This window comes from Mustelus asterias, unplaced genomic scaffold (genome assembly GCF_964213995.1).
Source record: "Mustelus asterias unplaced genomic scaffold, sMusAst1.hap1.1 HAP1_SCAFFOLD_63, whole genome shotgun sequence".
NCBI lineage: Eukaryota > Metazoa > Chordata > Chondrichthyes > Carcharhiniformes > Triakidae > Mustelus > Mustelus asterias.
The window spans coordinates 685,319-713,124 of NW_027590128.1; the positions used below are offsets into that span (position 1 = coordinate 685,319).

Here is a 27,806-nt window from a genome sequence, read left to right on the forward strand (position 1 = left end):
CTGAGACAGTCTCCCATCGGGAAACTTGAACACATTGGACTTGGTCTCTTGAAATAAGTCAGGAATATGGATTGTTAATAAACTCCTGTCCTGCTTCTTGTGCTGTCCCCATAATAAGCGTAGTAAGAAGTCTAACAACACCAGGTTAAAGTCCAACCTGGCCACAGAAAACAACATTCTCCCTGTTCTCTGGATGGGGTAACTATACTCTGTCTGTATTATTGCAGTGCTATTAATACAATCAGTAACCTGATGTTGCTACATCTGCAGAGACAAAGTCTCAAACTGGAGGAACAGCTTTGCCACGTATTTTGAGAAAGGAGGTTCACTGACCCAGCAGCCTGTCTGCGATGCGTGGAGGAGTTGTGTCTTCCTGCTATAAAACTAGTTTCATATTAATGTGAACCTCAAAAGGAATGATCCAACCATTGACAACAGGGAGCTTTCTCCGTTCTGCTGAACATTATTTTTATATATCTCAGTAGGAGGGATGTACAGTTCAGGAATTTGAGTAACCAGGTATTCTGAACTTACCTACCAATCACTTGGGTCATCACATAGAAATTGAGATACATTCATCCAGGTTCATATTCTACACTGCTTTTATTTGCAGGTTAACATTCACAGACAACATACAGAACCACCGGTCAGAGCTGATCTCGGCTGGTGTAGTGAGCTTATTGATGGGTTATTAATCATAGAATCATAGAAACCCTACAGTACAGAAAGAGGCCATTCGGCCCATCGAGTCTGCACCGACCACAATCCCACCCAGGCCCTACTCCCATATCCCGACATATTTTACCCACTAATCCCTCTGACCTACGCATCTCAGGACACTAAGGGGCAATTTTAGCATGGCCAATCAACCTAACATCTTTGGACTGTGGGAGGAAACTGGAGCACCCGGAGGAAACCCACGCAGACACGAGGAGAATGTGCAAACTCCACACGGACAGATTAATGTTAATTTACATACAATGAAGATGAGAATCGGGTTAGTTTTTTCCTGCTCCAGGGTCTGATCCAATAAACAGTCTGCCCCGATTCAGTTACCTTGTGTCAAATACTCAGTTTTGGAAATGGACTATCGGAGTATTTTTAAAATAAATTAACAAAAAAATCATATTTATAGATTACAATTTGAAAGATTTAATATACACACAGTCTTCGGTATTTGTGCTATCTTATCTAAAAAAGCAAACTCAAAAGATATTCAACACGCACACAAAAGGTTATGTTACTATGTGACTACATCACTAAATGAAGGAGTTACTGAGAAAGGAAAAGGATCCCCTGGAAACCAAAAAATAGCCCTTAAAATCAAAGAGTAGCTTTCCAGAAAATCTCAACAAAAGCATTGAAAAGAAATACTTTGAACCCGACAGATGGATCTTTCAGATACTGAATTGTAGATTTTGAACCAAGAATCAATTTAGAATTGAAGCAAAAGTTCATAATTTTATTCCAAACAGGTTCCTGTTGGGAGTTCTTCAATTAAGGGGGAAGATCACTGGTGATGCTTTTAAAAAGTGACATTGCAGAATATTGAAGTGACATCTCCAGAATATTAAATTCCAGCCAGTTATGGGATTTGTTATCAGCAAAAATAAAATATTGTCAGACTATCAATGCTGAACAGCAGCAATAACAGCAGAATCCAACCCCTGCAGTCACTTATGAACTTGCTGATGTCTCAGGAGCCATTGTGACTGAGTGAATCCCTTCCCACACACAGAGCAGTTGAATGGCCTCTTAGTGTCAGTGCATTGGTGAGCCAGCAGGTTGAAAGACTTTGCAAATCCCTTCCCACACACGGAGCAAGTGAATGGCCTCTCCCCTGTGTGAACTCGCTGGTGAGCAGAGAGGTTGGATGGCCGATTGAATCCCTTCCCACACACGGAGCATGTGAATGGTCTTTCTGCAGTGTGAGTGCGTCGGTGAGCACTGAGGTTGGATGACTGCCTGAAATTCTTTCCACAGTCAGTGCAGCTGAATGGCTTCTCTTCAGTGTGAATTTTCTGGTGTCTCAGCAGGGTGGGTAAAGCTGTGAATCCCTTTCCACACACAAAGCAAGTAAACGGTCTCTCCCCAGTGTGAATTCGCTGGTGTGCAACGAGGGAGGATGCCTGTCTGAAACTCCGTCCACAGTCAGTGCAGCTGAATGGCTTCTCCTCAATGTGAACTCGCTGGTGTGACAGTAAGTGGGATGACCCAGTGAATCCCTTCCCACAGTTGGAGCAGGTGAACGGCATCTCCCCAGTATGAACTCGCTGGTGTGACAGCAGGTGGAATGACTGAGTGAATCCCTTCCCACACACGGAGCAGATGAATGGTCTCTCCCCGGTGTGAGTGCGTTGGTGCACAGTGAGTGCTGAAGAATGCCTGAACCTCTTCCCACAGGAGGTGCAGGTGAATGGCTTTTCCTCAGTGTGAATTCTCTGGTGAGACCAAAGGCCAGATGACTGAATGAATCCCTCCCCACAAACAGAACAGGTGAACGGTCTCTCACCAGTGTGACTGCGCCGATGGTTTTCCAGCAGGGAAGGGTAACTGAATCCATTCCCACAGTCCCCACATTTCCACGGTTTCTCCATGATACTGGTGTCCTTATGTTTCTCCAGGTTAAACGATCAGTTGAAGCCTCATCCACACACAGAACACGTGTACAGTTTCTCCTTGCTGTGAATGGTGTGATGTTTTTTAAGGCTGTGTAACTGGATAAAGCTCTTTCCACAGTCAACTCACTGAAACACTCTCACTCGGGTGTGCGTGTATCTTGGTGCTTTTTCAGTCGCACTGATGTTTGAAATCTTCTCCTCCAGACAGAAGACAAACATTTCTCCTTCCACGTTCAAAGTCTGAGGATATTTAAGTCCAAGTGAATCGAGACTCTGTCTGATTTTGATGTGATGTTTCTTCACCTCACCTGTAAAAGGAGTTTACAAAATTAATCACTGTCAGTCCAGGATAGAAATTTTGAACAGGCAATTCTAATTCTCTGGAAAATTTCTTCCTCTCTTGTTCCCCAAATCAATAAATTCCTGTCCCACAAACTCTCCCTCCTCCCTGGGCTGAAATCCAAACCCATCTCACCATTTCTTTTCTCCACTCCCAGTTTGCTCCCTCCCTCTCCTCTGTCTGGGTTCAGTTCTGATGTGGAGATGCCGGCGTTGGACTGGGGTGAACACAGTAAGAGTTTTAACAACACCAGGTTAAAGGCCAACAGGTTTATTTGGTAGCAAACACCTAATGGTAGCTAATGGTGTTTGCTACCAAATAAACCTGTTGGACTTTAACCTGGTGTTGTTAAAACTCTTACTGGGTTCAGTTCTCCAGCTCCTGTCTGCAGACAGACAATAAAACCAATGGGTCTTATTGGGGGTGTTGGGGCCTCCAGCGGGTGTTTGTGAATCCTCCCCGCCCACCTCCCAGGGTTTCCTTCCTTCCCAGAGATCAGAGTCCTCATTGATTTGAGGCCAAAGTGTAACCTCTTATTTATTGTCCCCCTCCCCCATCCTCTGATGTGAACCATCCTCCAGTGGCTGAGCCAGGATGGGGCCGTTAACCTGGGCCTGTTCCAGGGAGGGAGGGAGAAGCCCCGCAGCTGCAAACCAGGGAGCTGACAATGATTCTGAAGGGTTTGCGGATCCACAAAGTGTTTCCAAATCCTCCCAGCCACCGCCTAACGCTGACTCCGCTTCTCCGGGACAAACAAGCGCCAAGGACAGCAATGACACTGCGCATGCTCCACATCACAATGCCCGGGGACTGATTGACGGCAGCTCCGGACCAATAGAAAGAGGGGGCGGGGCTGGAGGACCGAGCCGGAGCGGCTGGTCCTCCAACCAATCGGAGTGAATGAGGGGCGGGACCTGAAGCATGCGCAGTGCGGGTGAACCAGATAAACCTGTTGGACTTTAACCTGGTGTTGTTTGACTTGTTGCTGTATTTACCCCAGTCCAACGTCGGCATCTCCACATCAGTGCGGGTAATGGCAGACGGCCGGTTTTAGTTTGGAAGCGAGATCAATACGAGGTACAGGGCGGCGTGCGGGGAATGATAAATGTGGCGGGTGGGTGGAGAGACTTTGTAAACATGTTGTTCAAACCCAAACCCCGGAAATGAACTTCCCGGTCCCCGCCTTTGTACCCAATGGAGCGGCAGCTTGTAGTGTTAGACCCGGGCTGACTGCCGCCATTGAGGCTGCATGTGGGAGGTCGGCAGGGATTGTGATCGGAGAGGGAAGCCCTGACGTCACAATGGAATGGGTGAGAGTGTGACGTCACAATGGAATGGGTGAGGGTGTGACGTCACAATGGAATGGGTGAGGGTGTGACGTCACAATGGAATGGGTGAGGGTGTGACGTCACAATGGAATGGGTGAGGGTGTGACGTCACAATGGAATGGGTGAGGGTGTGACGTCACAATGGAATGGGTGAGGGTGTGACGTCACAATGGAATGGGTGAGGGTGTGACGTCACAATGGAACGGGAGGGAGAGAGTGACGTCACAATGGAATGGGTAAGGGTTCCAGATGAGCTGAGACTGGGCTGGAGTCGGGCGATGGCACTGACATGTGGCCCGGTGGCACAGTGGTTAGTGCAGCTGCCTAACAGCGCCAGGGACCCGGGTTCAATTCCAGCCTCAGGTCGCTGTCTGTGCAGAGTTTCTACATTCTCTCCGTGTCTGTGTGGGTTTCCTCCAGGTGTTCAGGTTTCCTTCCACAGTCCAAAGATGTGCCGGTTAGACGGATTCATAGAAATCATAGAAACCCTACAGTACAGAAAGAGGCCATTCAGCCCATCGAGTCTGCACCGACCACAATCCCACCCAGTCCCTACCCCCATATCCCTACATATTCTACCCGCTAATCCCTCTAATCTACGCATCACAGGACACTAAGGGGCAATTTTAGCATGGCCAATCAACCGAATCTGCACATCTTTGGACTGTGGGAGGAAACCGGAGCACCCGGAGGAAACCCACGTAAACACGAGGAGAATGTGCAAACTCCACACAGACAGTGACCCAAGCGGGAATCGAACCCAGGTCCCTGGAGCTGTGAAGCAGCAGTGCTAACCACTGTGCTACCGCGCCGCCCCTGGCCATGATAATTGCCATGATAATTTGGCCATGATAAATTGCCACTTGGTATCAGGGAGATTAATAGGTAAATATGTGGATAGGGCCTGGATGGGATTGTTGTCAGTGCAGGCTCGATGGGCTGAATGTCCTCCTTCTACACTGTATTTTATTATTCATTGTTATTAATTAATTACTATCAATGCTTCTATGAATGAAGGTGGTCTTGATGATGATGTGGACATGTGGCTGGAAGCTCATCTTGGGATGAACTACTTCACCCTGGTTGTGAACAGCCTGGTTCAGCCTCAGACAGTTGCCAGGAGGAGAGATAAAGTTGTTGGCGAGGGAGTGGAGTTTGTAGTGGGGACTGAACACAATGGGTTCAGTCTTCCCAGTATTTATATGAAATAAATTTCTGTTCTTTCAGTACAAGTCAGAATAGTGTGCGAGGGAGAGGGGAAGTTGTGCATGTGCGGGGGAGAACCCACCCTCTGATCTTCATGCTGAGGTATTGACCAATGGGAAGAGTTGGAGGGCCGGAAAGACTCTGGTCTTCCAGCCAATCAGAGCGTGGGCTTTGTGTGAATGAAGATTGATCTTCAGACAGACTCAAACTTCCCCCTGTCGCCAACATTTATTTTTTTATTATAGAAACCCTACAGTGCAGAAGGAGGCCATTCGGCCCATCGAGTCTGCACCGACCACAATCCCACCCAGGCCCTACCCCCACATATTTACCCACTAATCCCTCTAATCTACGCATCAGGACTCTAAGGGGCAATTTTTAACCTGGCCAATCAACCTAACCCGCACATCTTTGGACTGTGGGAGGAAACCGGAGCACCCGGAGGAAACCCACGCAGACACGAGGAGAATGTGCAAACTCCACACAGACAGTGACCCGAGCCGGGAATCGAACCCGGGACCCTGGAGCTGTGAAGCAGCAGTGCTAACCACTGTGCTACCGTGCCGCTGTGAGTAAAACACTTTCTTTTCTCCCCCTTTCCATTTATTTTCTCATTCTGGGGGAAATTGGGGACTTGCAGCAACTGAAGGGAAAGGAAGTGAATCCAGGGAGGCTGCAGGCTCTGGAAAGGTTAGCCCAGGTTTCTCTCTCTCTCAAACCAGAAAATGATCCATTTCTGCCCACTGTTTGCTGTTAGCCAATCTTCTATCCACGCCAATATGTCATCCCCACAGCATGAATTTTTATTTGCTGCAATAACCTTTGATGTGGCACCTCATCAAATGTCTTCTGGAAATCTAAGTACAGCGCATCCACCGGTTTCCCTTTATCCAATTCCCGATGGGGAATTTTAGAAAATTGAACAACACATCAACTATCTCACTCTGTTAAGACCCGAGAATGAAGCCCAGCAGGACCCGAGGACTCATCAGCCCACAGCTCCAACAGTTTGCTGAGGACCACTTCCCTGGGAATTGTGCTTTTTCAGAGTTCATCCCACACTTCTGTTTTCTGATTTCCAGCTGTTTCTGAGTTTTAACTGTATCCTCTATTGTGAACACCGAGGCAAAATACTTGTTCAATTCATCTCCCAGCTCCTTATTTTTCATCATCAATTCCTGGACTCACTTTCTATTAGACAGTTAAGAAATGAGGTGGAGCAAGTGACTGAAGTGTCAGTCAGGGAGCACGATTGGGAGCACCAATAGTTTCAAAATAGTTCTGGAAAAAGATAGGACAGGTCCACAGGTCAAGGCCCTAAACTGGAGCAGGGCCACTTTTGTGGGCATTAGGCAGGATCTAGCAGATGTCGATTAGGTGAGTTTGTTTGAAGGGAAAGGAATGAATGGCAAATGGGAGGTTTTAAAAGTGTGATATCAAGAGTCCAGGGGCAGTATATTCCTGTTAAGATGAAGGGAAAGAATGGTAAATTTAGGGATCTCTGGCAGACAAGGGACATTGAGGCTCTGGTCAGGTAAAAGAAGGAAGCATACATTGGGTTTAGGCAATCGGGGACAAGTGAATCACTCTGACTATAAAAAGTGTAAGAAAATACTGAAGAGGGAAATCAGGAGGACAAAATGAGGGTCTGATATAGATCTGGCTGGTAAGATTAAAGAAAATTCCAAGAGGTTCTATAGCTATATTAAGAGAAAAAGGGTGGCTAGAGAGAGAATAGATCCCCTTAAAAATCAGTCTGGCCATCTGTGTGTGGAGCCACAGGAGATGGGTGAGATTTCTAATGAATACTTCTCCTCTGTGTTTACTGCGGAGAGCACCATGGGTGCGAAAGAAATAAGGGAAACAAGTGGTGATGTCTTGGGCACACGCATATTACTTGGGAGGAGGTATCTGCAGCCTTATAAAAGCAAATTACTGCAGATGCTGGAATCTGAAACCAAGAGAGAAAATGCTGGAAAATCTCAGCAGGTCTGGCAGCATCTGTAAGGAGAGAAAAGAGCTGATGTTTCTTGTCTAGATGACCCTTTGTCAAAGCTCAGAAACATCAGTTCTTTTCTCTCCATCCAGATGCTGCCAGACCTGCTGAGAATGGGGAGAGAGTGTGTGGTATGGAGATTTCCAGCTTTTGGGGAATGAGAGAGGAAAGAATGTTCCATAGAAATTGTCTGTTCTGAATTTCTATCCTGTACTGACACTGATGACTTTTGTAAACTCATTTTCCAGGATATTGAAAGAGGAATCACAGGCCGAAATCTCAAACGTCACGTCTAGACGTGACAGAGTCATATTCCTTGGGACCTCAATATCATCGGACTTTGAATCCAGAAGGAGAAATGATTGTCCAGTCTGTCGATTTGAAAAGATTTGAAATGTCAGTGTGAGTGAAAAAGCATCAACACTCTGCCACACTCGAGTGAGAGTGTTCCAATGCACTGACTAAAGAGCTTTAACCAGTTACACAGTCTGAACAAATATCACAACATTCACAGCGGGTAGAGACTGTAATCTTGTTCTGTGTGTGGACGAAGTTTCAACTAATTGTCCACCCAAGAGAGAGGCAAAGACACCTGCATCATGGAGAAACCATGGAAATGTGCGGACTGTGGGAAGGGATACAGAGCCCCATGTCTGCTGGAAGCTCATCGGCGCAGCCACACTGGGGAGAAGATGTTCATCTGCTCTCGGTGTGAGAAGGGATTTAATCAGTTCTCCAGCTTACGGATTCACCAACGAGTTCACACTGGGGAGAGACCATTCACCTGCGCTCAATGTGGGAAGGGATTCACTCAGTCATCCCACCTGCAGTCACACCAGCGAGTTCACACTGGAGAGAGGCCGTTCACCTGCTTTCAGTGTGGGAAGGGATTCACTCAGTTATCAAGCCTGCAGACACACCAGCGAGTTTACACTGGGGAGAGGCCGTTCACTTGCTCTCAGTGTGGGAAGGGATTCACTCAGCCATCCGAGCTGCAGGCACACCAGCGAGTTCACACTGGAGAGTGGCCATACACCTGCTCTCAGTGTGGGAAGGGATTCACTCGGTCATCTGACCTGTGGACACACCAGCGAGTTCACACTGGGGAGAGGCCATACACCTGCTCTCAGTGTGGGAAGGGTTTCAGCGTTTCATCCCGGCTGCTAAGACACCAGCAAGTTCACAAGTGATTCCAGGGGTTGGATTCTGCTGTTATTGTTTCTGCTCTCAGTTGCATCCAGGATTGCATTTTGTTCATTCTCACAGTTGGTCAATGGGAAGGGTCAGAGGGTTTCTTTGTGCTGGACTGACTGGTCTCAGCCTCCAGTGGGCTGATGCTCTTTGAGTCTTTTTGCGAATACCTGGTTTCAAATGTGACAAGGATCACAGAGTGACAGGGTGTGAGGAAGTTTAGAGATATTTAGAGGAAAACAGAGGTTGGCATTGCAAAGGTACATTTCTGAATGGAGGGCTGTGACAAGTGACATTCCTCAGCGATCAGTGCTGGGACTTTTGCTGTTTGTAACATATATATAAATGATTTGGAGGAAAATGTAACTGGTTTGATTGGTAAGTTTGTGGACGACACAAAGATTGGTGGAATTGTGGATAGCGATGGGGACCGGCAGAGGATACAGCAGGATATAGATCAGTTGGAGACTTGGTCGGAGAGATGGCAGATGGAGTTTAATTCAGACAAATGTGAGGTAATGCATTTTGGAAGGTCTAATACAGATGGGAAATATACAGTTATCGGCAGAACCCTTAAGAGTATTCATAGGCAGAGGGATCTGGGTGTACAGGTACACAGGTCCATTGAAAGTGGCAATGAAGATGGAGAAGATAATCAAGAAGGCATACGGCATGCTTGCCTTCATCGGCCGGGGCATTGAGTTTAAAAATTGGCAAGTCAGGTTGCAGCTTTATGGAACCTTAGTTAGGCCGCACTTGGAATCTCGTGTTCAATTCCGGTCACCACACTACCAGAAGGATGTGGAGGCTTTGGAGAGGGTACGGAAAATATTTATCAGGATGTTGCCTGGTGTGGAGGGCATTAGCTATGAGGAGAGGTTGGAGAAACTTGGTTTGTTCTCACTGGAGTGACGGAGGTTGAGGGGGGGTGACCTGATAGAAGTCTACAAGATTATGAGGGGCATGGACAGAGTGGATAATCAGAAGCTTTTTCCCAGGGTGGAAGAGTCAATTATGAGGGGCATAGGTTTAAGGTGTGAGGGGCATAGGTTTAAGGTGCGAGGGGCAAGGTTTAAAGGAGATGTACAAGGCAGGTTTTTTTACACAGAGGGTGGTGGGTGCCTGGAACTCGTTGCTGGGGAAGGTAGTGGAAGCAGATACGATAGTGACTTTTAAGATGTGTCTTGACAAATATATGAATAGCATAGGAATAGAGGGATATGGTCCCCGGAAAGGTAGGGGTTTTAGTTCAGACGGGCAGCATGGTTGCTATAGGCTTGGAGGGCCGAAGGGCTTGTTTCTGTGCTGTAATTCTCTTTGTTCTTCGTTCTGTTTGGAACATCCCAAATGCCCATCCAATTTCCTTTTTAATTGTTTATTGTCTCCACTTCCTCCACCCTCGTAGGCAGCGAGTTTCAGGTCATTACCATTCGCTGCATCAGAATATTCTTCCTCACATCTATCCCCCCACCCCCTCCCACCCCCACTCCTCCCCTTGCATCTCTGACCCAAAACAAGAAATCTGTGTCCCCCCTCGTCCTTGTCCCATCAGCTAATGGGAACAGCTTTTCTTTGTCCACTTTATCTAAACCTGTCAGAATCTTGTCCACCTCTATCAAATCTCCCCTCAACCTCCTTTGCTCCAAGGAAAACAACCCCAGCCTGACATCGACAATAAAGAACAAACTAACAGAATATGTTCCCCCTTTCCATTTCTTTTCTCATTCTGCTGGAAATTGGGGACTTGCAGCAACTGAAGGGAAAGGAAGTGAATCCAGTGCATATATTCCACACAGTTTTAGTCCAGTCATATGGACATTTATCTGTCTGGCAGCCTGCATTGAGATTTTCAGATGTGTGTGTCCAGGACAGGAAGCAGTGAGCATGGATCTGTCAATCAGCCTCAATCAGCACCTTCAGGAGAATTGGGAGGGTGAATATTAGATACAGCAGAGGGAGAATGGAGGGAGAGTGTGTGGGATGGAGATTTACAGCTTTTGGGCAATGAGAGGGGAAAGAATGTTCCATAGAAACTGGAATTGGCTGTTCTGAATTTCTAACCTGTGCTGACAGTGATGACTTTTGTAAATTCTTTTTGCAGCATATGAGAAGGTGAGGATTTACAGGCAGAAATCTCAAACTAAACGTCACTCTATTCATTGGGACCTGAATGCTATTGGCCTTTGAATCTAGAAGGAGAAATGTTTCTCTGTCCTGTCTGCTTCAGAAGGTTTTGAACATCAGTGTGACTGGACAGACACACACACACCTGACTGAGAGTGTTCCAGTGCACAGACTGAAGAAAGAGCTTTAACCAGTGACACAACTGAAAAAAGCATCTCAACATTCTCAGCAGGGAGAACATCATTGCTGTGTTCTGTGTCAGACCTAATTGATGGTCTAACCTGGAGAGTCACAAGGACACCCGCACCACGGAGAAACTGTGGAAATGTGGGGACTGTGGGAAAGGATTCAGTTTCCCATCTCACCTGGAAACTCATCGACGCAGTCACACTGGGGAGAGACCATTCACCTGCTTGGTGTGTGGGAAAGGATTTATGCAGTTATCCAATCTGTCAAAACACAAAGTCACTCACAGCAATGAGAGACCCTTTAAATGCTCTGAATGTGGAAGTAGTTTCAAAAGCTCTCGGGAATTGATGATCCACCAGCGGATTCACACTGGGGAGAGACCGTTCAGCTGCTCTCACTGCACAAAGACATTTAGAACGTTATCTCACCTGCGGGAGCACCAGCGGGTTCACACCAGGGAGAGACCGTTCACCTGCTCTGTGTGTGGGAAGGGATTCACTCATTCATCCAGCCTGCTGAGTCACAATCTCACTCACACCCAGGAGAGACCCTTTAAATGCTCTGAATGTGGAAGTAGTTTCAAACGTTCTGGGGATCTGATGATCCACCAGCGCACTCACACTGAGGAGAGACCATTCAGCTGCTCTCTGCACAAAGAGATTTAGATCATCATCCAACCTGCAGGAACACCAGCGAGTTCACACTGGGGAGAGACCGTTCACCTGCTGTGTGTGTGGGAAGGGATTCACTCAGTCATCCAGCCTGCGGAGACACCAGCGAGTTCACAAGTGATGACAGGGGTTGGATTCTGCTGTTATTGCTGCTGTTAATCACATCCAGGACTGAACCATGTTCATTCTGACAGTTGGTGAAGTGGGAGGGTCGGAGGGTTTCTTTCTGCTGGACTGGCCGGTCGCACAACTTTGCTTCCAGTGGGCTGATGCTCTTTGAGCCTGGGAGAGCACATTTCCACTGAAATGATCCACGAAAGCTGATGAAGGACATTTATTTTATCCTGGACAGTAAATAGTGTTTTTCCCCCCACTACAGGTAGATCTGAAATAAATACAGAAAGAACTGGAAAAACGCAGCAGCTCTGGCAGCATCTGTGGAGAGAGAAACAGAGTTAACATTTCACACTACTGGATGGGAGTCAATCTAGTAAACCTCCTCTGAACTGCTTCCATGGTATTTATAAAATGGGGCAGCACGGCAGCAAAGTGGTTAGCACTGCTGCCTCACAACGCCAGGGACCCAGGTTCAATTCCTGGGTCCCTGGTCCGATTCACTATCTGTGTGGAGTTTGGAAATTCTCCCCGTGTCTGCGTGGGTTTCCTGCGGGTGCTCCAGTTTCCTCCCACAGTCCAAAGATGTGCGGGTTAGGTTGATTGGCCGTGCTAAATTGACCCTTGCGTGAGGGGGATTAGCAGGGTAAATGCGTGGGATTATGGGAATAGGGCCTGGGTGGGATGCTGTTTGGTACAGACTCAATGGGCAGAACGGCCTCTGTCTGTACTGCAGGGATCCTACGATCCTTTGTTTAATTGGAGACAAAACTGCACCCAGTGTTCAAGATGCAGTTTCAGCAACGCCCTGTCTCACTGAAGCAGAACATCTTTATTTCTCTGTTCAATTTCTCTCAGAATAAAGGATAGCATTCCATTTGTGAGAACTTTGATTTATTTGAACTAAGATTTATGGGGTTCTCCTGTTTACAATAACTCCATAACTGTAAATCACACCAGGTTCCAGTGACTTAACCATGTGGCTCGAAAGAATACTTTAAACGGTGATTCAGTAAGTTTATTAACCATTAAAAATGTAACAAGTCAGAAATATAAAAAAGCAAAGTATCAATTAACAGTAAAAGGAGAAAGTTTAGCTTTAACAATTGAACATATGAACTTATGAAAGGTTATGGGGAGAAGCAGGAACATGGGGATGAGGAGCATATCAGCCATGATAGAATGATGGAGCAGACTCGAAGGGCCGAATGGTCTAATTCTGCTCCTATATCTTATGAACAGACTTTCTCCATCCTTCTCAGACCAGGACATGAAGTGATGGCTCCAAAAACATGGATAACTTGTAAAATCAACAGCTCCCAACACCTCGGTAGGGCACAGTGGTTTGCGCTGCTGCCTCACAGCACCAGGGCCTGGGTTCGACTCCCGGCTTGGGTCATAGTCTGCATGTTCTCCCCATGTCAGCATGGGTTTCCTCCGGGTCCTCCGGTTTCCTCCCACAGTCCAAAAGACGTGCTGGTTAGGTGCACTGGTCGTGCTAAATTCTCCCTCAGTGTATCCGAACAGGCGCCCGAGTGTGGCGACTCGGGGATTTTCAGAGTAACTTCATTGCAGTGTTAATGTAAGCCGACTTGTGACACTAATAAATGAAGTTCCTGGGAAAATCCCCGAGTCACCGCACTCTGGCATCTGTTCGGGTACACTGAGGGAGAATTTAGCATGGTCAATGCACCTAACCAGCACATCTTTCGGACTGTGGGAGGAAACCAGAGCACCCGGAAGAAAACCAGGCAGACACGGGAACAACGTGCAAAGTCCACAGAGTCGCCCAAGCCGGGAATCAAACCCAGGTCCCTGGCGCTGTGAGGCAGCAGTGCTAACCAGTGTGCCACCAGGCCATCCTAACAAGTCTTTTTTTCTATTCTGTTGGCATCAGAAGGCAATATCTTATAATTCCCACAGCATTTTAACCATTCTTATTATGTTTATAATTCTAAAAGTTAAGAACTTTTGTGTTCAAATTTACATTTCCATCCTAACATCTGTATTAATGAAGCATTTATTCTTTAATTGTCTCTCAATTCAGGCTGTTCATTTAACTAATCTCCTGCTTTACAATTGTGGGAACTTCAGTCCACAAATAAGGTAGTCAAATGCATTGTTAAAAGCAGGATGTTCTTTATATAAATAAATAACAAAGTTTAAAGCTCATTGGCAAACAAAAGGAAACAGGAGCATTGGAACCAGCCTGGACTTGCAGACTGAAACCCCGCCCAAAGCCCGCACGTGCTCAGAGGGGAGAAAGGTTGAGAAGAACACTCTGTAACACTTCTCCTCCCCTTAAATTTCAATCCCCCATCAGGACAGAAATACAACAAAGTAATGTCTTTAACAATACGGAAGTCTGTCAGGAGCTTTGTGGTTGCATTGCGACCTGTACAATACCACTGGTAAATCTTGTAATGGTGTTTCTGGAATGGGAGGTGAAGAGGGAGTTTGAGAATCTGTACATGAACATTCCTCTTCCACTCCCACAGCAGAGTCAACTGGCAAAGCTGGAACCATTTCCTGGTGAACATCCACAGCAGCATGACCCTCTGCCATGTTCTCAGTAATGGTTGCTGACTCTGAAACTGTTCTGACTCGGGGTCACACCGCAAGCGAATATGGTCTTGGTGTCTGCGAACAACTCTTCCGTTTTACAGTCTCACCACCCAAGATACTGGACCACTTTGGTTTAAAATTATTCCCGGTAACCACCTTTGGTTACTCCCAAAGTTTCTGATGTAAACCTGATCACCCGGTTTGAACTGCCTCTCTTTGGCGTGGCAGTCGTGTCCCTCCTTCTGCTTCTCTTGTCTCCTGCTCACTTTTGTTCTGAAATCTGGATGAAGCAGATCCAGATGAGACTTCAACCTTCGACCAAAAAATTCCACAGGAGAGTCCGGTTGTGGATTGTGGTGTGATGCGAAACTGGAACAAAAATCTTGAGAGCTTGTTCCTAAAGTATCGCCTGCCATTCTTTTCAATCCCTCCTTCAAACTTTGAACAGCTCTTTCTGCGAGACCATTTGTACAGTAAGAAGTTTAACAACACCAGGTTAAAGTCCAACAGGTTCATTTGTTAGCAAATGCCACGAGCTAACAAATGCATTTGCTAACAAATAAGCCTATTGGACTTTAACCTGTTGTTGTTAAACTTCTTACTGTGTTTACCCCAGTCCAACGCCAGCATCTCCACATCATGAAGACCATTTGTAGCCAGATGAAATGGTGCAGTACGCACATGGCGTAGACCATTCCTTTACAGGAATTCCTGAAACACCTCACTTGTAAACAGAGTGTCGTTATCTGAAACAAGCCAATCTGGTAACCCAGGGCAAGTGAAAATTTGACAGAGCTTCTCTGTTGTCACAGGAGCTGGAATATTACTCATGATCTGTGCTTCCAACCATTTTGAATGCACATTTACAATGACCAAACACATGTGATTCATGAAAGGCCCCCCAAAGGCCACATTTAGTCTGGACCACGGCCTATCAGGCCACTCCCAAGGATGAAGTGGTAATGTACCCAGTGTGTTGTGCCTGATTCAATCGACAAACAGTTTATTGAGCTAGGCCAGCGGGGAGAAGCCACAGGGGCTGACCATGTGCAACTCCATCCAACACAGAATATCATCAATTCTTATCCAGTTACTCAGCTCATCCTGGCTGGACACAATCCAATCAGAATGGTGATAGATTACATACATTATAGGTTCAATAAAATTAGTATCTGGGCATCATGGGGCTTTGTGATGGACAGGTGCCCTCATCATGATGCTTTCCAAACCCCCCCTTCGGGGGGGGTCTTTCTTGGGTTTTCTTTGTACACAGACTCCCTTAGTTAGAAATGGGGTGGATTAAAAGTTCTCAAATGGACGTCAGCACCCTTCCTTTGTTTTAATCGAATGACCACATGGTCTGGGAATCATTTCTATTTAATGCTCTCTCTTTTTAAACTCTTTCCTTCAGTATCCAATTCCAGAATTTTCCTTTTCTTTGTGTTACTTGCGTTAGGAATAAATCTTTGGACCTGACAGGAAGTTTAACCCAAGATCAATCCAACACAGGATTGGTCAGAATCATTTCACATGTGTCAAATTTTAAATAACCATTACAAATTAAAACTCTCATTCTCACATGGGTGAATTGTATCCGGATTAAAATTCCCACATGTTTCGTAAAATATCCTGGAATCCTGTCTCTGGCCAGTAAAAATGGCTCCAGGTTCATAACTTCTGAACAAAAAAAGGTTTTATTAATCACACTTCCTTTTTTAAAAATCTGTTTGATTTAAATCACAGACAGAAAACCTCAAAGCTTGAAGCATTCATCCCACAAATATCATCCACACACAAACAGAGAAACTTAGCATGTGCTTTACAACAACAATAACCAAAATTAATTACTGAAGTGTTCTTGTGATTCTGTTTTTAAACTTCCAAAAATGCCTTTAATTAAAGACTCAAGGTGAGGTTAATTCCCCAGAAAGATAAACCTTAACAAATGTAGCCCAAAACAATGATAAAACATATCTACAAACATCCACAGAAAACAAACAAAACACACAGATTCTCACAGCTCGTAAATTTCAAACAATGAATCTTCAGCATTCTCTCTCGCAGCTGTAGCTTCTTAAAGCGACAGAGCACTACAAGCTCACAACTCCTTGATTAAAATAAGATACAAGATCCTTCATTATAACTGAACCTTTTTAAAGCCAACCGACAAGGACTGATTTTAGAGGCAACATCTTTGTTGATTTAAAATCCCAAACACGTTATAGCCAAACACCGGCAAAATCTTTGTTCTTTATCTGGGGATAAAATTCTCAGTTATTCCAAATTCCTCCAGGCGATGCTTAATATTTCCGCATTTAACTTATTCCCAGAAATCCTCAATTATAAACTAAAATAGACACGTGTTTCCGGGCAGTCACAGGAATGTGGTCAAGATAGTCCAGTCCCACAATGCCTCACATTCAATCTGCAGTCCTTCAATTATAACAGAATATGTGGCTGTATGTAGCTGCCTCGGCCACGATCAGCGCCAACACTGCCTTCCTGAACTGCTACAATGCCTGAGGTGTAAGTACACCCACAGTGCTGTTAGGGAGGGATTTCCAGCTACACATTCCAGACTTTCACTAGACTGCAGGTGGATATCAGATTGATATATTCCATTCAACCACACCCAAGGTGAGTTATTCCAATTCCGTTATTGTCCAGGACAATATATTCACAATATCTTTAAAACAGAAATTAAACATTCCCATTTGATTTCAGGTATTAACATATTCTGTTGGTTTGTTCTTTATTGTCAATGTCAGACTGGGGTTGTTTTCCTTGGAGCAAAGGAGGTTGAGGGGAGATTTGATAGAGGTGGACAAGATTCTGACAGGTTTAGATAAGGTGGACAAAGAAAAGCTGTTCCCAATAGCTGATGGGACAAGACGAGGGGGACACAGATTTCTTGTTTTGGGTCAGAGATGCAAGAGGGGGAGTGGGGAGGGGGAGTGTGGGGGGGGGGGGGGGGGGGGGAGATGTGAGGAAGAATATTCTGATGCAGCGAATGGTAATGACCTGGAACTTGTTGCCTACGAGGGTGGAGGAAGTGGAGACAATAAACAATTAAAAAGGAAATTGGATGGGCATTTGGGATGTTCCAAACAGAACGAAGAACAAAGAAAATTACAGCACAGAAACAAGCCCTTTGGCCCTCCAAGCCTATAGCAACCATTCTGCCCGTCTGAACTAAAACCCCCTACCTTTCTGGGGACCATATCCCTCTATTCCTATGCTATTCATATATTTGTCAAGACACATCTTAAAGTCACTATCGTATCTGCTTCCACTACCTTCCCCGGCAACGAGTTCCAGGCACCCACCACCCTCTGTGTAAAAAACCTGCCTTGTACATCTCCTTTAAACCTTGCCCCTCGCACCTTAAACCTGTGTCCCCTAGTAACTGACTCTTCCACCCTGGGAAAAAGCTTCTGAATATCCACTCTGTCTTGTAGACTTCTATCAGGTCTCCCCTCAACCTCCGTCATTCCAGTGAGAACAAACCATGTTCCTCCAACCTCTCCTCATAGCTAATGCCCTCCACACCAGGCAACATCCTGATAAATATTTTCCGTACCCTCTCCAAAGCCTCCACATCCTTCTGGTAGTGTGGTGACCAGAACTGAACACTAGATTCCAAGTGCGGTCAAACTAAGTTTCTATAAAGCTGCAACATGACTTACCAATTTTTAAACTCAATGCCCCCACCCGATAAAGGCAAGCATGCCGTATGCCTTCTTGACTATCTTCTCCACCTGCGTTGCCACTTTCAATGACCTGTGTACCTGGACACCCAGATCCCTCTGCCTATGAATACTCTTAAGGGTTCTGCCATTTGCTGTATATTTCCCACCTGTATTTGACCTTCCAAAATTCATTACCTCACATTTGTCCGGATTAAACTTCATCTGCCATCTCTCCGCCCAAGTCTCCAACTGATCTATATCCTGCTGTATCCTCTGCCGGTCCCCATCGCTATCCGCAATTCTACCAACCTTTGTGTCATCCACAAACTTACCAATCAAACCAGTTACATTTTCCTCCAAATCATTTATATATATTACAAACAGCAAAGGTCGCAGCACTGATCCCTGAGGAATGTCACTTGTCACAGCCCTCCATTCAGAAATGTACCTTTGCACTGCCAACCTCTGTTTTCTTCTGACTAAATATCTCTGAACTTCCTAACACCCTGTCACTCTGTGATCCTTGTGACATTTGAAACCAGGTATTCACAAAAAGACTGAAAGAGCATCAGCCCACTGGAGGCTGAGACCGGCCAGTCCAGCACAAAGAAACCCTCTGACCCTCCCCATTGACCAACTGTGAGAAGGAACAAAATGCAGTCCTGGATGTAATTGAGAGCAGAAACAATAACAGCAGAATCCAACTCCTGTCATCACTCATGAACTTGCTGATGTCTCAGCAGCCGGGATGAAACTCTGAATCCCTTCCCACACTGAGAGCCGGTGAACGGCCTCTCTGCAGTGTGAACTCGCTGGTGTGCCCGCAGGCTGGATGACTGAGTGAATCCCTTCCCACACTGAGAGCAGGTGAATGGTCTCTCCCCAGTGTGAACTCGCTGGTGTGCCTGCAGGTGGAATAACCGAGTGAATCCCTTCCCACACTGAGAGCAAGTGAATGGCCTCTCCCCAGTGTGAACTTGCTGGTGTCTCTGCAGGTTGGATGACTGAGTGAATCCCTTCCCACACTGAGAGCAGGTGAAGGGCCTCTCCCCAGTGTGAACTCGCTGGTGTGCCCACAGCTCGGATGACTGGGTGAATCCCTTTCCACACTGAGAGCAGGTGAATGGCCTCTCCCCAGTGTGAAGTCGCTGGTGAGCCCGCAAATTGGATAACTGAGTGAATCCCTTCCCACACTGAGAGCAGGTGAAGGGCCTTTCCCCAGTGTGAACTCGCTGGTGTCTCTGCAGGGTGGATAAACAAGTGAATCCCTCCCCACACTGAGAGCAGGTGAACGGCCTCTCCCCAGTGTGAACTCGCTCGTGTGTCCGCAGGTTGGATGAACAAGTGAATCCCTCCCCACACTGAGAGCAGGTGAATGGCCTCACCCCAGTGTGAACTCGCTCGTGTGTCCGCAGGGTAGATAACTGAATGAATCCCTTCCCACGCTGAGAGCAAGTGAATGGCCTCACCCCAGTGTGAACTCGCTGGTGTGTCTGCAGGTGGGATGACTGCGTGAATCCCTTCCGACATTCAGAGCAGGTGAATGGCCTCTCCCCAGTGTGAACTCGCTGGTGTGTCCGCAGGCTGGATAACTGAATGAATCCCTTCTCACACTGAGAGCAGGTGAATGGTCTCTCCCCAGTGTGGCTGCGCCGATGAGCTGCCAGCAGAGATGGGGCTCTGTATCTCTCCCCACAGTCCACACATTTCCACGGTTTCTCCATGGTGCGGGTGTCCTTACCTCTCTCTTGGGTGGACAATTAGTTGAAACTTCGTCCACACACAGAACAAGATTACAGTCTCCACCCGCTGTGAATGGTGTGATATTTATTCAGGCTGTGTAACTGGTTAAAGATCTTTCGTCAGTGCATTGGAACACACTCACTCGAGTGTAGCAGTGTGTTGATGCTTTTTCACTCACACTGACATTTCAAATCTTTTCAAATCGACAGACTGGACAATCATTTCTCCTTCTGGATTCAAAGTCCGATGATATTGAGGTCCCAAGGAATAAGACTCTGTCAGATCGAGACGTGACGTTTGAGATTTCAGCCTGTGATTCCTCTTTCAATATCCTGTAAAATGAGTTTCCAAAAGTCATCAGTGTCAGTACAGGATAGAAATTCAGAACAGACAATTTCTATGGAACATTCTTTCCTCTCTCATTCCCCAAAAGCTGTAAATCTCCATCCCACACACTCTCTCCCCATTCTCAGCAGGTCTGGCAGCATCTGTATGGAGAGAAAAGAACTGATGTTTCAGAGCTTTGACAAAGGGTCATCTAGACAAGAAACATCAGCTCTTTTCTCTCCTTACAGATGCTGCCAGACCTGCTGAGATTTTCCAGCATTTTCTCTCTTGGTTTCAGATTCCAGCATCCGCAGTAATTTGCTTTTATAAGGCTGCAGATACCTCCTCCCAAGTAACATGCGTGTGCCCAAGACATCACCACTTGTTTCCCTTATTTCTTTAGCACCCATGGTGCTCTCCGCAGTAAACACAGAGGAGAAGTATTCATTAAAAATCTCACCCATCTCCTGTGGCTCCACACACAGATGGCCATACTGATTTTTAAGGGGATCTATTCTCTCTCTAGCCACCCTTTTACTCTTAATATAGCGATAGAACCTCTTGGAATTTTCTTTAATCTTACCTGCCAGATCCATATCAGACCCACTTTTTGTCCTCCTGATTTCCCTCTTCAGTATTTTCTTACACTTTTTATAGTCAGAGTGATTCACTTGTCCCCGATTGCCTAAACCCAATGTATGCTTCCTTCTTTTACCTGACCAGAGCCTCAATGTCCCTTGTCTGCCAGAGATCCCTAAATTTACCATTCTTTCCCTGCATCTTAACAGGAATATACTGCCCCTGGACTCTTGATATCACACTTTTAAAACCTCCCATTTGCCAGTCATTCCTTTCCTTTCATTGATCTCGCTTCCAAACTAAAACCGGCCGTCTGCCATTACCCGCACTGATGTGGAGATGCCGGCGTTGGACTGGGGTAAACACAGTAAGAAGTCAAACAACACCAGGTTAAAGTCCAACAGGTTTATCTGGTTCACCCGCACTGCGCATGCTTCAGGTCCCGCCCCTCATTCACTCCGATTGGTTGGAGGACCAGCCACTCCCGCTCGGTCCTCCAGCCCCGCCCCCTCTTCCTATTGGTCCGGAGCTGCCGTCAATCAGTTCCCGGGCATTGTGATGTGGAGCATGCGCAGTGTCATTGCTGTCCTTGGCGCTTGTTTGTCCCGGAGAAGCGGAGTCAGCGTTAGGCGGTGGCTGGGAGGATTTGGAAACACTTTGTGGATCCGCAAACCCTTCAGAATCATTGTCAGCTCCCTGGTTTGCAGCTGCGGGGCTTCTCCCTCCCTCCCTCCCTCCCGGGAACAGGCCCAGGTTAACGGCCCCATCCTGGCTCAGCCACTGGAGGATGGTTCACATCAGAGGATGGGGGAGAGGGACAATAAATAAGAGGTTACACTTTGGCCTCAAATCAATGAGGACTCTGATCTCTGGGAAGGAAGGAAACCCTGGGAGGTGGGCGGGGAGGATTCACAAACACCCGCTGGAGGCCCCAACACCCCCAATAAGACCCATTGGTTTTATTGTCAGTCTGCAGACAGCAGCTGGAGAACTGAACCCAGTAAGAGTTTTAACAACACCAGGTTAAAGTCCAACAGGTTTATTTGGTAGCAAACACCATTAGCTACCATTAGGTGTTTGCTACCAAATAAACCTGTTGGACTTTAACCTGGTGTTAAAACTCTTACTGTGTTCACCCCAGTCCAACGCCGGCATCTCCACATCAGAACTGAACCCAGACAGAGGAGAGGGAGGGAGCAAACTGGGAGTGGAGGAAAGAAATGGTGAGATGGGTTTGGATTTCAAACCAGGGAGGAGGGAGAGTGTGTGGGACAGGAATTTATTGATTTGGGGAACAAGAGAGGAAGAAATGTTCCAGAGAATTAGAATTGCCTGTTCAAAATTTCTATCCTGGACTGACAGTGATTAATTTTGTAAACTCCTTTTACAGGTGAGGTGAAGAAACATCACATCAAAATCAGACAGAGTCTCGATTCACTTGGACTTAAATATCCTCAGACTTTGAACGTGGAAGGAGAAATGTTTGTCTTCTGTCTGGAGGAGAAGATTTCAAACATCAGTGTGACTGAAAAAGCACCAAGATACGCGCACACCCGAGTGAGAGTGTTTCAGTGAGTTGACTGTGGAAAGAGCTTTATCCAGTTACACAGCCTTAAAAAACATCACACCATTCACAGCAAGGAAAAACTGTACACGTGTTCTGTGTGTGGATGAGGCTTCAACTGATCGTTTAACCTGGAGAAACATAAGGACACCAGTATCATGGAGAAACCGTGGAAATGTGGGGACTGTGGGAAAGGATTCAGTTACCCTTCCCTGCTGGAAATCCATCGGCGCAGTCACACTGGTGAGAGACCGTTCACCTGTTCTGTCTGTGGGGAGGGATTCATTCAGTCATCTGGCCTTTGGTCTCACCAGAGAATTCACACTGAGGAAAAGCCATTCACCTGCACCTCCTGTGGGAAGAGGTTCAGGCATTCTTCAGCACTCACTGTGCACCAACGCACTCACACCGGGGAGAGACCATTCATCTGCTCCGTGTGTGGGAAGGGATTCACTCAGTCATTCCACCTGCTGTCACACCAGCGAGTTCATTCTGGGGAGAGGCCGTTCACCTGCTCCGACTGTGGGAAGGGATTCACTGGGTCATCCCACTTACTGACACACCAGCGAGTTCACATTGAGGAGAAGCCATTCAGCTGCACTGACTGTGGACGGAGTTTCAGACAGGCATCCTCCCTCGTTGCACACCAGCGAATTCACACTGGGGAGAGACCGTTTACTTGCTTTGTGTGTGGCAAGGGATTCACAGTTTTACCCACCCTGCTGAGACACCAGAAAATTCACACTGAAGAGAAGCCATTCAGCTGCACTGACTGTGGAAAGAATTTCAGGCAGTCATCCAACCTCAGTGCTCACCGACGCACTCACACTGCAGAAAGACCATTCACATGCTCCGTGTGTGGGAAGGGATTCAATCGGCCATCCAACCTCTCTGCTCACCAGCGAGTTCACACAGGGGAGAGGCCATTCACTTGCTCCGTGTGTGGGAAGGGATTCGCAAAGTCTTTCAACCTGCTGGCTCACCAACGCACTCACACTAAGAGGCCATTCAACTGCTCTGTGTGTGGGAAGGGATTCACTCAGTCACAATGGCTCCTGAGACATCAACAAGTTCACCAGTGACTGCAGGGGTTGGATTTTGCTGTTTTTGCTGCTGTTCAGTATTGACAGTCTGACAATATTTTATTTCTGTTGATGTTAACAAATCCTATAACTAGCTGGAATTTAATATTCTGGAAGTGTCACTGATTTTCAGGGCTGCAATGTCACTTTTTAAAAGCACCACCAGTGATCTTCCCCCTTAATTGAAGAACTCTCAACAGGAACCTGTTTAGAATAAAATTAAGAACTTTTGCTTCAATTCTAATTTGATCTTTGGGCAAAATCTACAATTCATTCTCTGAAAGATCCATCTGCAGGGCACAAAGTATTTATTTTCAATGCTTGTATTGAGATTTTCTGGAAAGCTACTCTTTGATTTTTAAGGGCTATTTTTTGGTTTCCAGGGCATCGTTTTCCATTCTCAGTAACTCCTTTATTAGTGATGTAGTCACGTAGTAACATTACCTTTTGTGTTTCTGTTAGTTTACTTCTTTGAATAAGATAGCACAAATACTGAAGACTGTGTATATATTAAATCTTTTAAATTGGAATCTATGAATGATATGTTTTGTTAACTTATTTTAAAAATACTCCCATACTCTCTTTCCAAAATGAGAATTCTAACTATTTGACACAAGGTAACTGAATCAGATGTTTACTGGTTCAGACGGTGGAGCAGGAAAAATCTCTCCCGATTCTGATCTTCATTGTGTGTGGATTTACATTGATAACCCATCAATAACCTCACTCCACCAGCTGAGATCAGCTCTGACCGGGGATTCTGTATGTTTTCTGTGAACGTTCAACTGCAAATAAAAGCAGTTTAGAATATGGACCTGGATGAATGGATCTCAATTTCTAATGTGACGACCCAAGTGATTGGTAAGTATGTTCACAATATCTGGTTACTCAAATTCCTGAGCTGTAAACCCCACCTCCTGAGATATATAAAAATAATCGAGACTTGTTCAGCAGAATGGGGAAAGGTCTGCCGATGGTTGGCTCATTCCTTTTGAGGCTCACACTGCTATGAAACTAGTTCTGTAGCAGGAAGACACAACTCCTCCACACATCACTGATAGGCTGCTGAGTCTTTTCTCAAAATAGGTGGCAAAGCTGTTCCTCCAGTTTGAGACTCTGTCTCTGCAGATGTAGCAACATCGGGAGAGACAGAATCTGTGGTTGGAGGAGATGGTCCTCACAGTTTCTGCCTCTCCCATGTACAGGATGATTTATTTCTTCCAGTAGTTCCTCACAAGACTTAATTTCTGCAGGCCTTTTGGCAAGTCATGTTGCAGCTTTATAGAACCTCAGTTAGGCCGCACTTGGAATATAGTGTTCAATTCTGGTCGCCACACTACCAGAAGGATGTGGAGGCTTTGGAGAGTGGAGAGGGTACAGAAAAGATCTACCAGAATGTTGCCTGGCATGGAGGACATTAGCTATGAGGAGAGGTTGGAGAAACTTGGTTTGTTCTCACTGGAACGACGCAGGTTGAGGGCGATCTGACAAAGTCTACAAGATTGTGAGGGGCTTGGGCAAAGTGGATAGAAGCTTTTTCCCAGGGTAGAAGAGTCAATTACTCGGGGGCACAGGTTTAAGGTGCGAGGGGCAAGGTTTAAAGGAGATGTACGAGGCAGGTTTTTTACCCAGAGGGTGGTGGGTGCCTCGAACTCGCTGCCGGGGGAGGTAGTGGAAGTAGATACGATAGTGAGTTTTAAGAGGCGTCTTGACAAATACATGAATAGGATGGGAATGGAGGGATATGGTCCCCAGAAGGGGAGGGGATTTCAGTTCAGTCGGGCAGCGTGGTTGGTGCAGGCTTGGAGGGTCGAAGGAATGTTCCTGTGCTGTAATTTTCTTTGTTTTCTTTTGAGAGTGAATTCACCATCCACAGCCATTTATTTTGAACCCTGGTTTGAAATATTCTCACTCTGGGTTTAAGGCTTCACGGCGTAATACACAGATTTAGATCTTACCACCAAACACCAATTTATATCCTCATCCGAGTCCCAGATTTAAATGTGGTTGTCCAAACTAGAAAACATATATAATTTGACTCTTTTTAAACCTGATTCACCACACCCTGCCACACTAATTACAAGAGATTGTGTTTGGGACCAGTTGTTCCACTAAAGTCTGTGTTGTTCTCAATGATGACAGTTTTAACCTCTCCGTAACCTGTCCTAACACTTCTGCCCTCCAGGGGGCTCTGTTTTTCTGATGGTGACATTCCCTGTTTACCCAGTCAGCCCTTGAATTGTTTGTGAATCCAGTCACATGTCGGTTAGACTGGATCAGGGCGGCAGATTTCCTTCCTTGAAGGGAATTAGAGAACCAGATGTGTTTTTACAACAATTAATTCATGCTCATCAATATTTTTGTTGAAACGTGGTGGGATTCAAACCCAGGTCCCAAAATCATTATAATAAATAGAGAAAATGCTGGATAAACTCAGCAAGTCTGTTTTATTCAGAATTCCAGCATCTGCTGGATTTTCCTTTATCTCCAAATCATTCCCCTGGAATACTCCTGCTCTGGCTCTAATTCCAGTCAGCTCAGACAACAAAAACAGGTTTCACAAAATCACAAACATTTAAAAAAGGAGGTAGTCAAAAGGCAGGTAACTAGAGGCCGGTTAGCTTAACTTCTGTAGGAGGGAAAATGCTTGGATCTATCATCAGGGAAGAAATAGCGAGACATCTGGATATAAGTTGTCCCATGGGTAAGATGCAGCATGGGTTCATGAAGGGCAGGTCATGTTTGACTAATTTGGTGGAATTATTTGAGAACATTACATGTGCAGTGGACAATGGGGAACCTGTGGATGTGGTGTATCTGGATTTCCAGAAGGCATTTGACAAGGTGCCGCACCAAAGACTGCTACATAAGATAAAGGTGCACAGTGTTACAGGTAATGTATTGGCATGGATAGAGGATTGGTTAACTAACAGAAAGCAAAGAGTGGGGGTAAATGGGTGTTTTTCTGGTTGGCGATCAGTGACTAGTGGTGTGCCTCAGGGATCAGTGTTGGGACCGCAATTGTTTACGATTTACATAGATGATTTGGAGTTGGGGACCAAGTGTAGTGTGTCAAAATTCGCAGATGACACTAAGAGCAAAGTGTGCAGAGGATGCTGAAAGTCTGCAAAGGGATATAGATAATCTAAGTGAGTGGGCGAGGGTCTGACAGATGGAGTACAATGTTGGTAAATGTGAGGTCATCCATTTTGGTAGGAATAACAGCAAAATGGACTATTATTTAAATGGGAAAAAATTGCAGCATGCTGCTGTGCAGAGGCCAAGCTGATTGGAGGAGGGAAAGCACTTCCTCCTCTATGACTTGATCTCATTTGCATCTTAGCCAAAAGGCCGAGATACTGCTTTTAAAAATTGCTTCATATGAAACATATGAAGCTTCAATGTAACCTAATGACCTCAAACAAACCTCTGCAAGACGTGCCGGATCATTGACACGGATGCCATCATCTCACGTGAGAACACCATCTACCAGGTACACGGTACCTACTCTTGCAACTCGGCCAACATTGTCTACCTGATACGCTGCAAGAAAGGATGTCCCGAGGCATGGTACATTGGGGAAACAATGCAGACACTACGACAACGGATGAATGAACACCGCTCGACAATCACCAGGCAAGACTGTTCTCTTCCTGTGGGGGAGCACTTCAGCAGTCACGGGCATTCAGCCTTGGATCTTCAGGTAAGCGTTCTCCAAGGCGGCCTTCACGTCACACGACAGCGCAGAGTCGCTGAGCAGAAACTGATAGCCAAGTTCCGCACACATGAGGACGGCCTAAACCGGGATGTTGGATTTATGTCACATTATCAGTAACACCCACAGCTTGCCTCCTGGGCTTGTAGAATCTTAATAGCTGTTCTGTCTGGAGACAATACACATTTCTTTAACCCGTGTTTACTGTTCCCCCCACCCACATTGTCTGTACCTTTAAGACCTGGCTGGTTGGAGGATTCGCATTCTAATCAGTATTCTGCAATTTGATTCTGTCTGTTTGCACTGTTTGAGAGCACATTTCCACTCCATCTGACGAAGGAGCAGTGCTCCGAAAGCTTATGGTATTTGCTACCAAATAAACCTGTTGGACTTTAACCTGGTGTTGTGAGACTTCTTACGCTGTGCAGAGGGACAGGGGTGTCCTTGTGCAGGAATCTCAAAGAGTTGGTTTGCAGGTGCAACAGGTAATTAAGAAGGCAAATGGAATTTTGTCCTTCATTGCTCGAGGGATGGAGTTTAAAAACAGCGAGATTATGTTGCAGCTGTATAAGGTGCTGGTGAGGCCACACCTGGAATACTGTGTACAGTTTTGGTCTCCTTACTTGAGAAAGGATATACTGGCACTGGAGGGGGTGCAGAGGAGATTCACGAGGTTGATTCCGGAGTTGAGAGGGTTGGCTTATGAGCAGAAACTGAATAGACTGGGGCTATACTCATTGGATTTCAGAAGAATGAGGGGAG

General features: G+C 46.1%; 2 protein-coding genes across 2 annotated transcripts in view; one reads left to right on the plus strand and one right to left on the minus strand.

The window, feature by feature from the left end:
• The window catches only part of LOC144483360 (uncharacterized), a 461,390-nt gene that overhangs the window by 40,805 nt on the left and 392,779 nt on the right, over window positions 1-27,806 (plus strand). The gene's annotated exons all lie outside the window — the stretch shown is intronic.
• Window positions 1,674-19,758, minus strand: LOC144483329 (uncharacterized). The gene is made up of 2 exons (XM_078202046.1): window positions 18,827-19,758; window positions 1,674-2,337 (listed from the first exon to the last, which is right to left on the minus strand). The coding sequence occupies exons 1-2, from the start codon at window positions 19,756-19,758 to the stop codon at window positions 1,674-1,676; spliced, it is 1,596 nt and encodes a 531-aa protein (XP_078058172.1).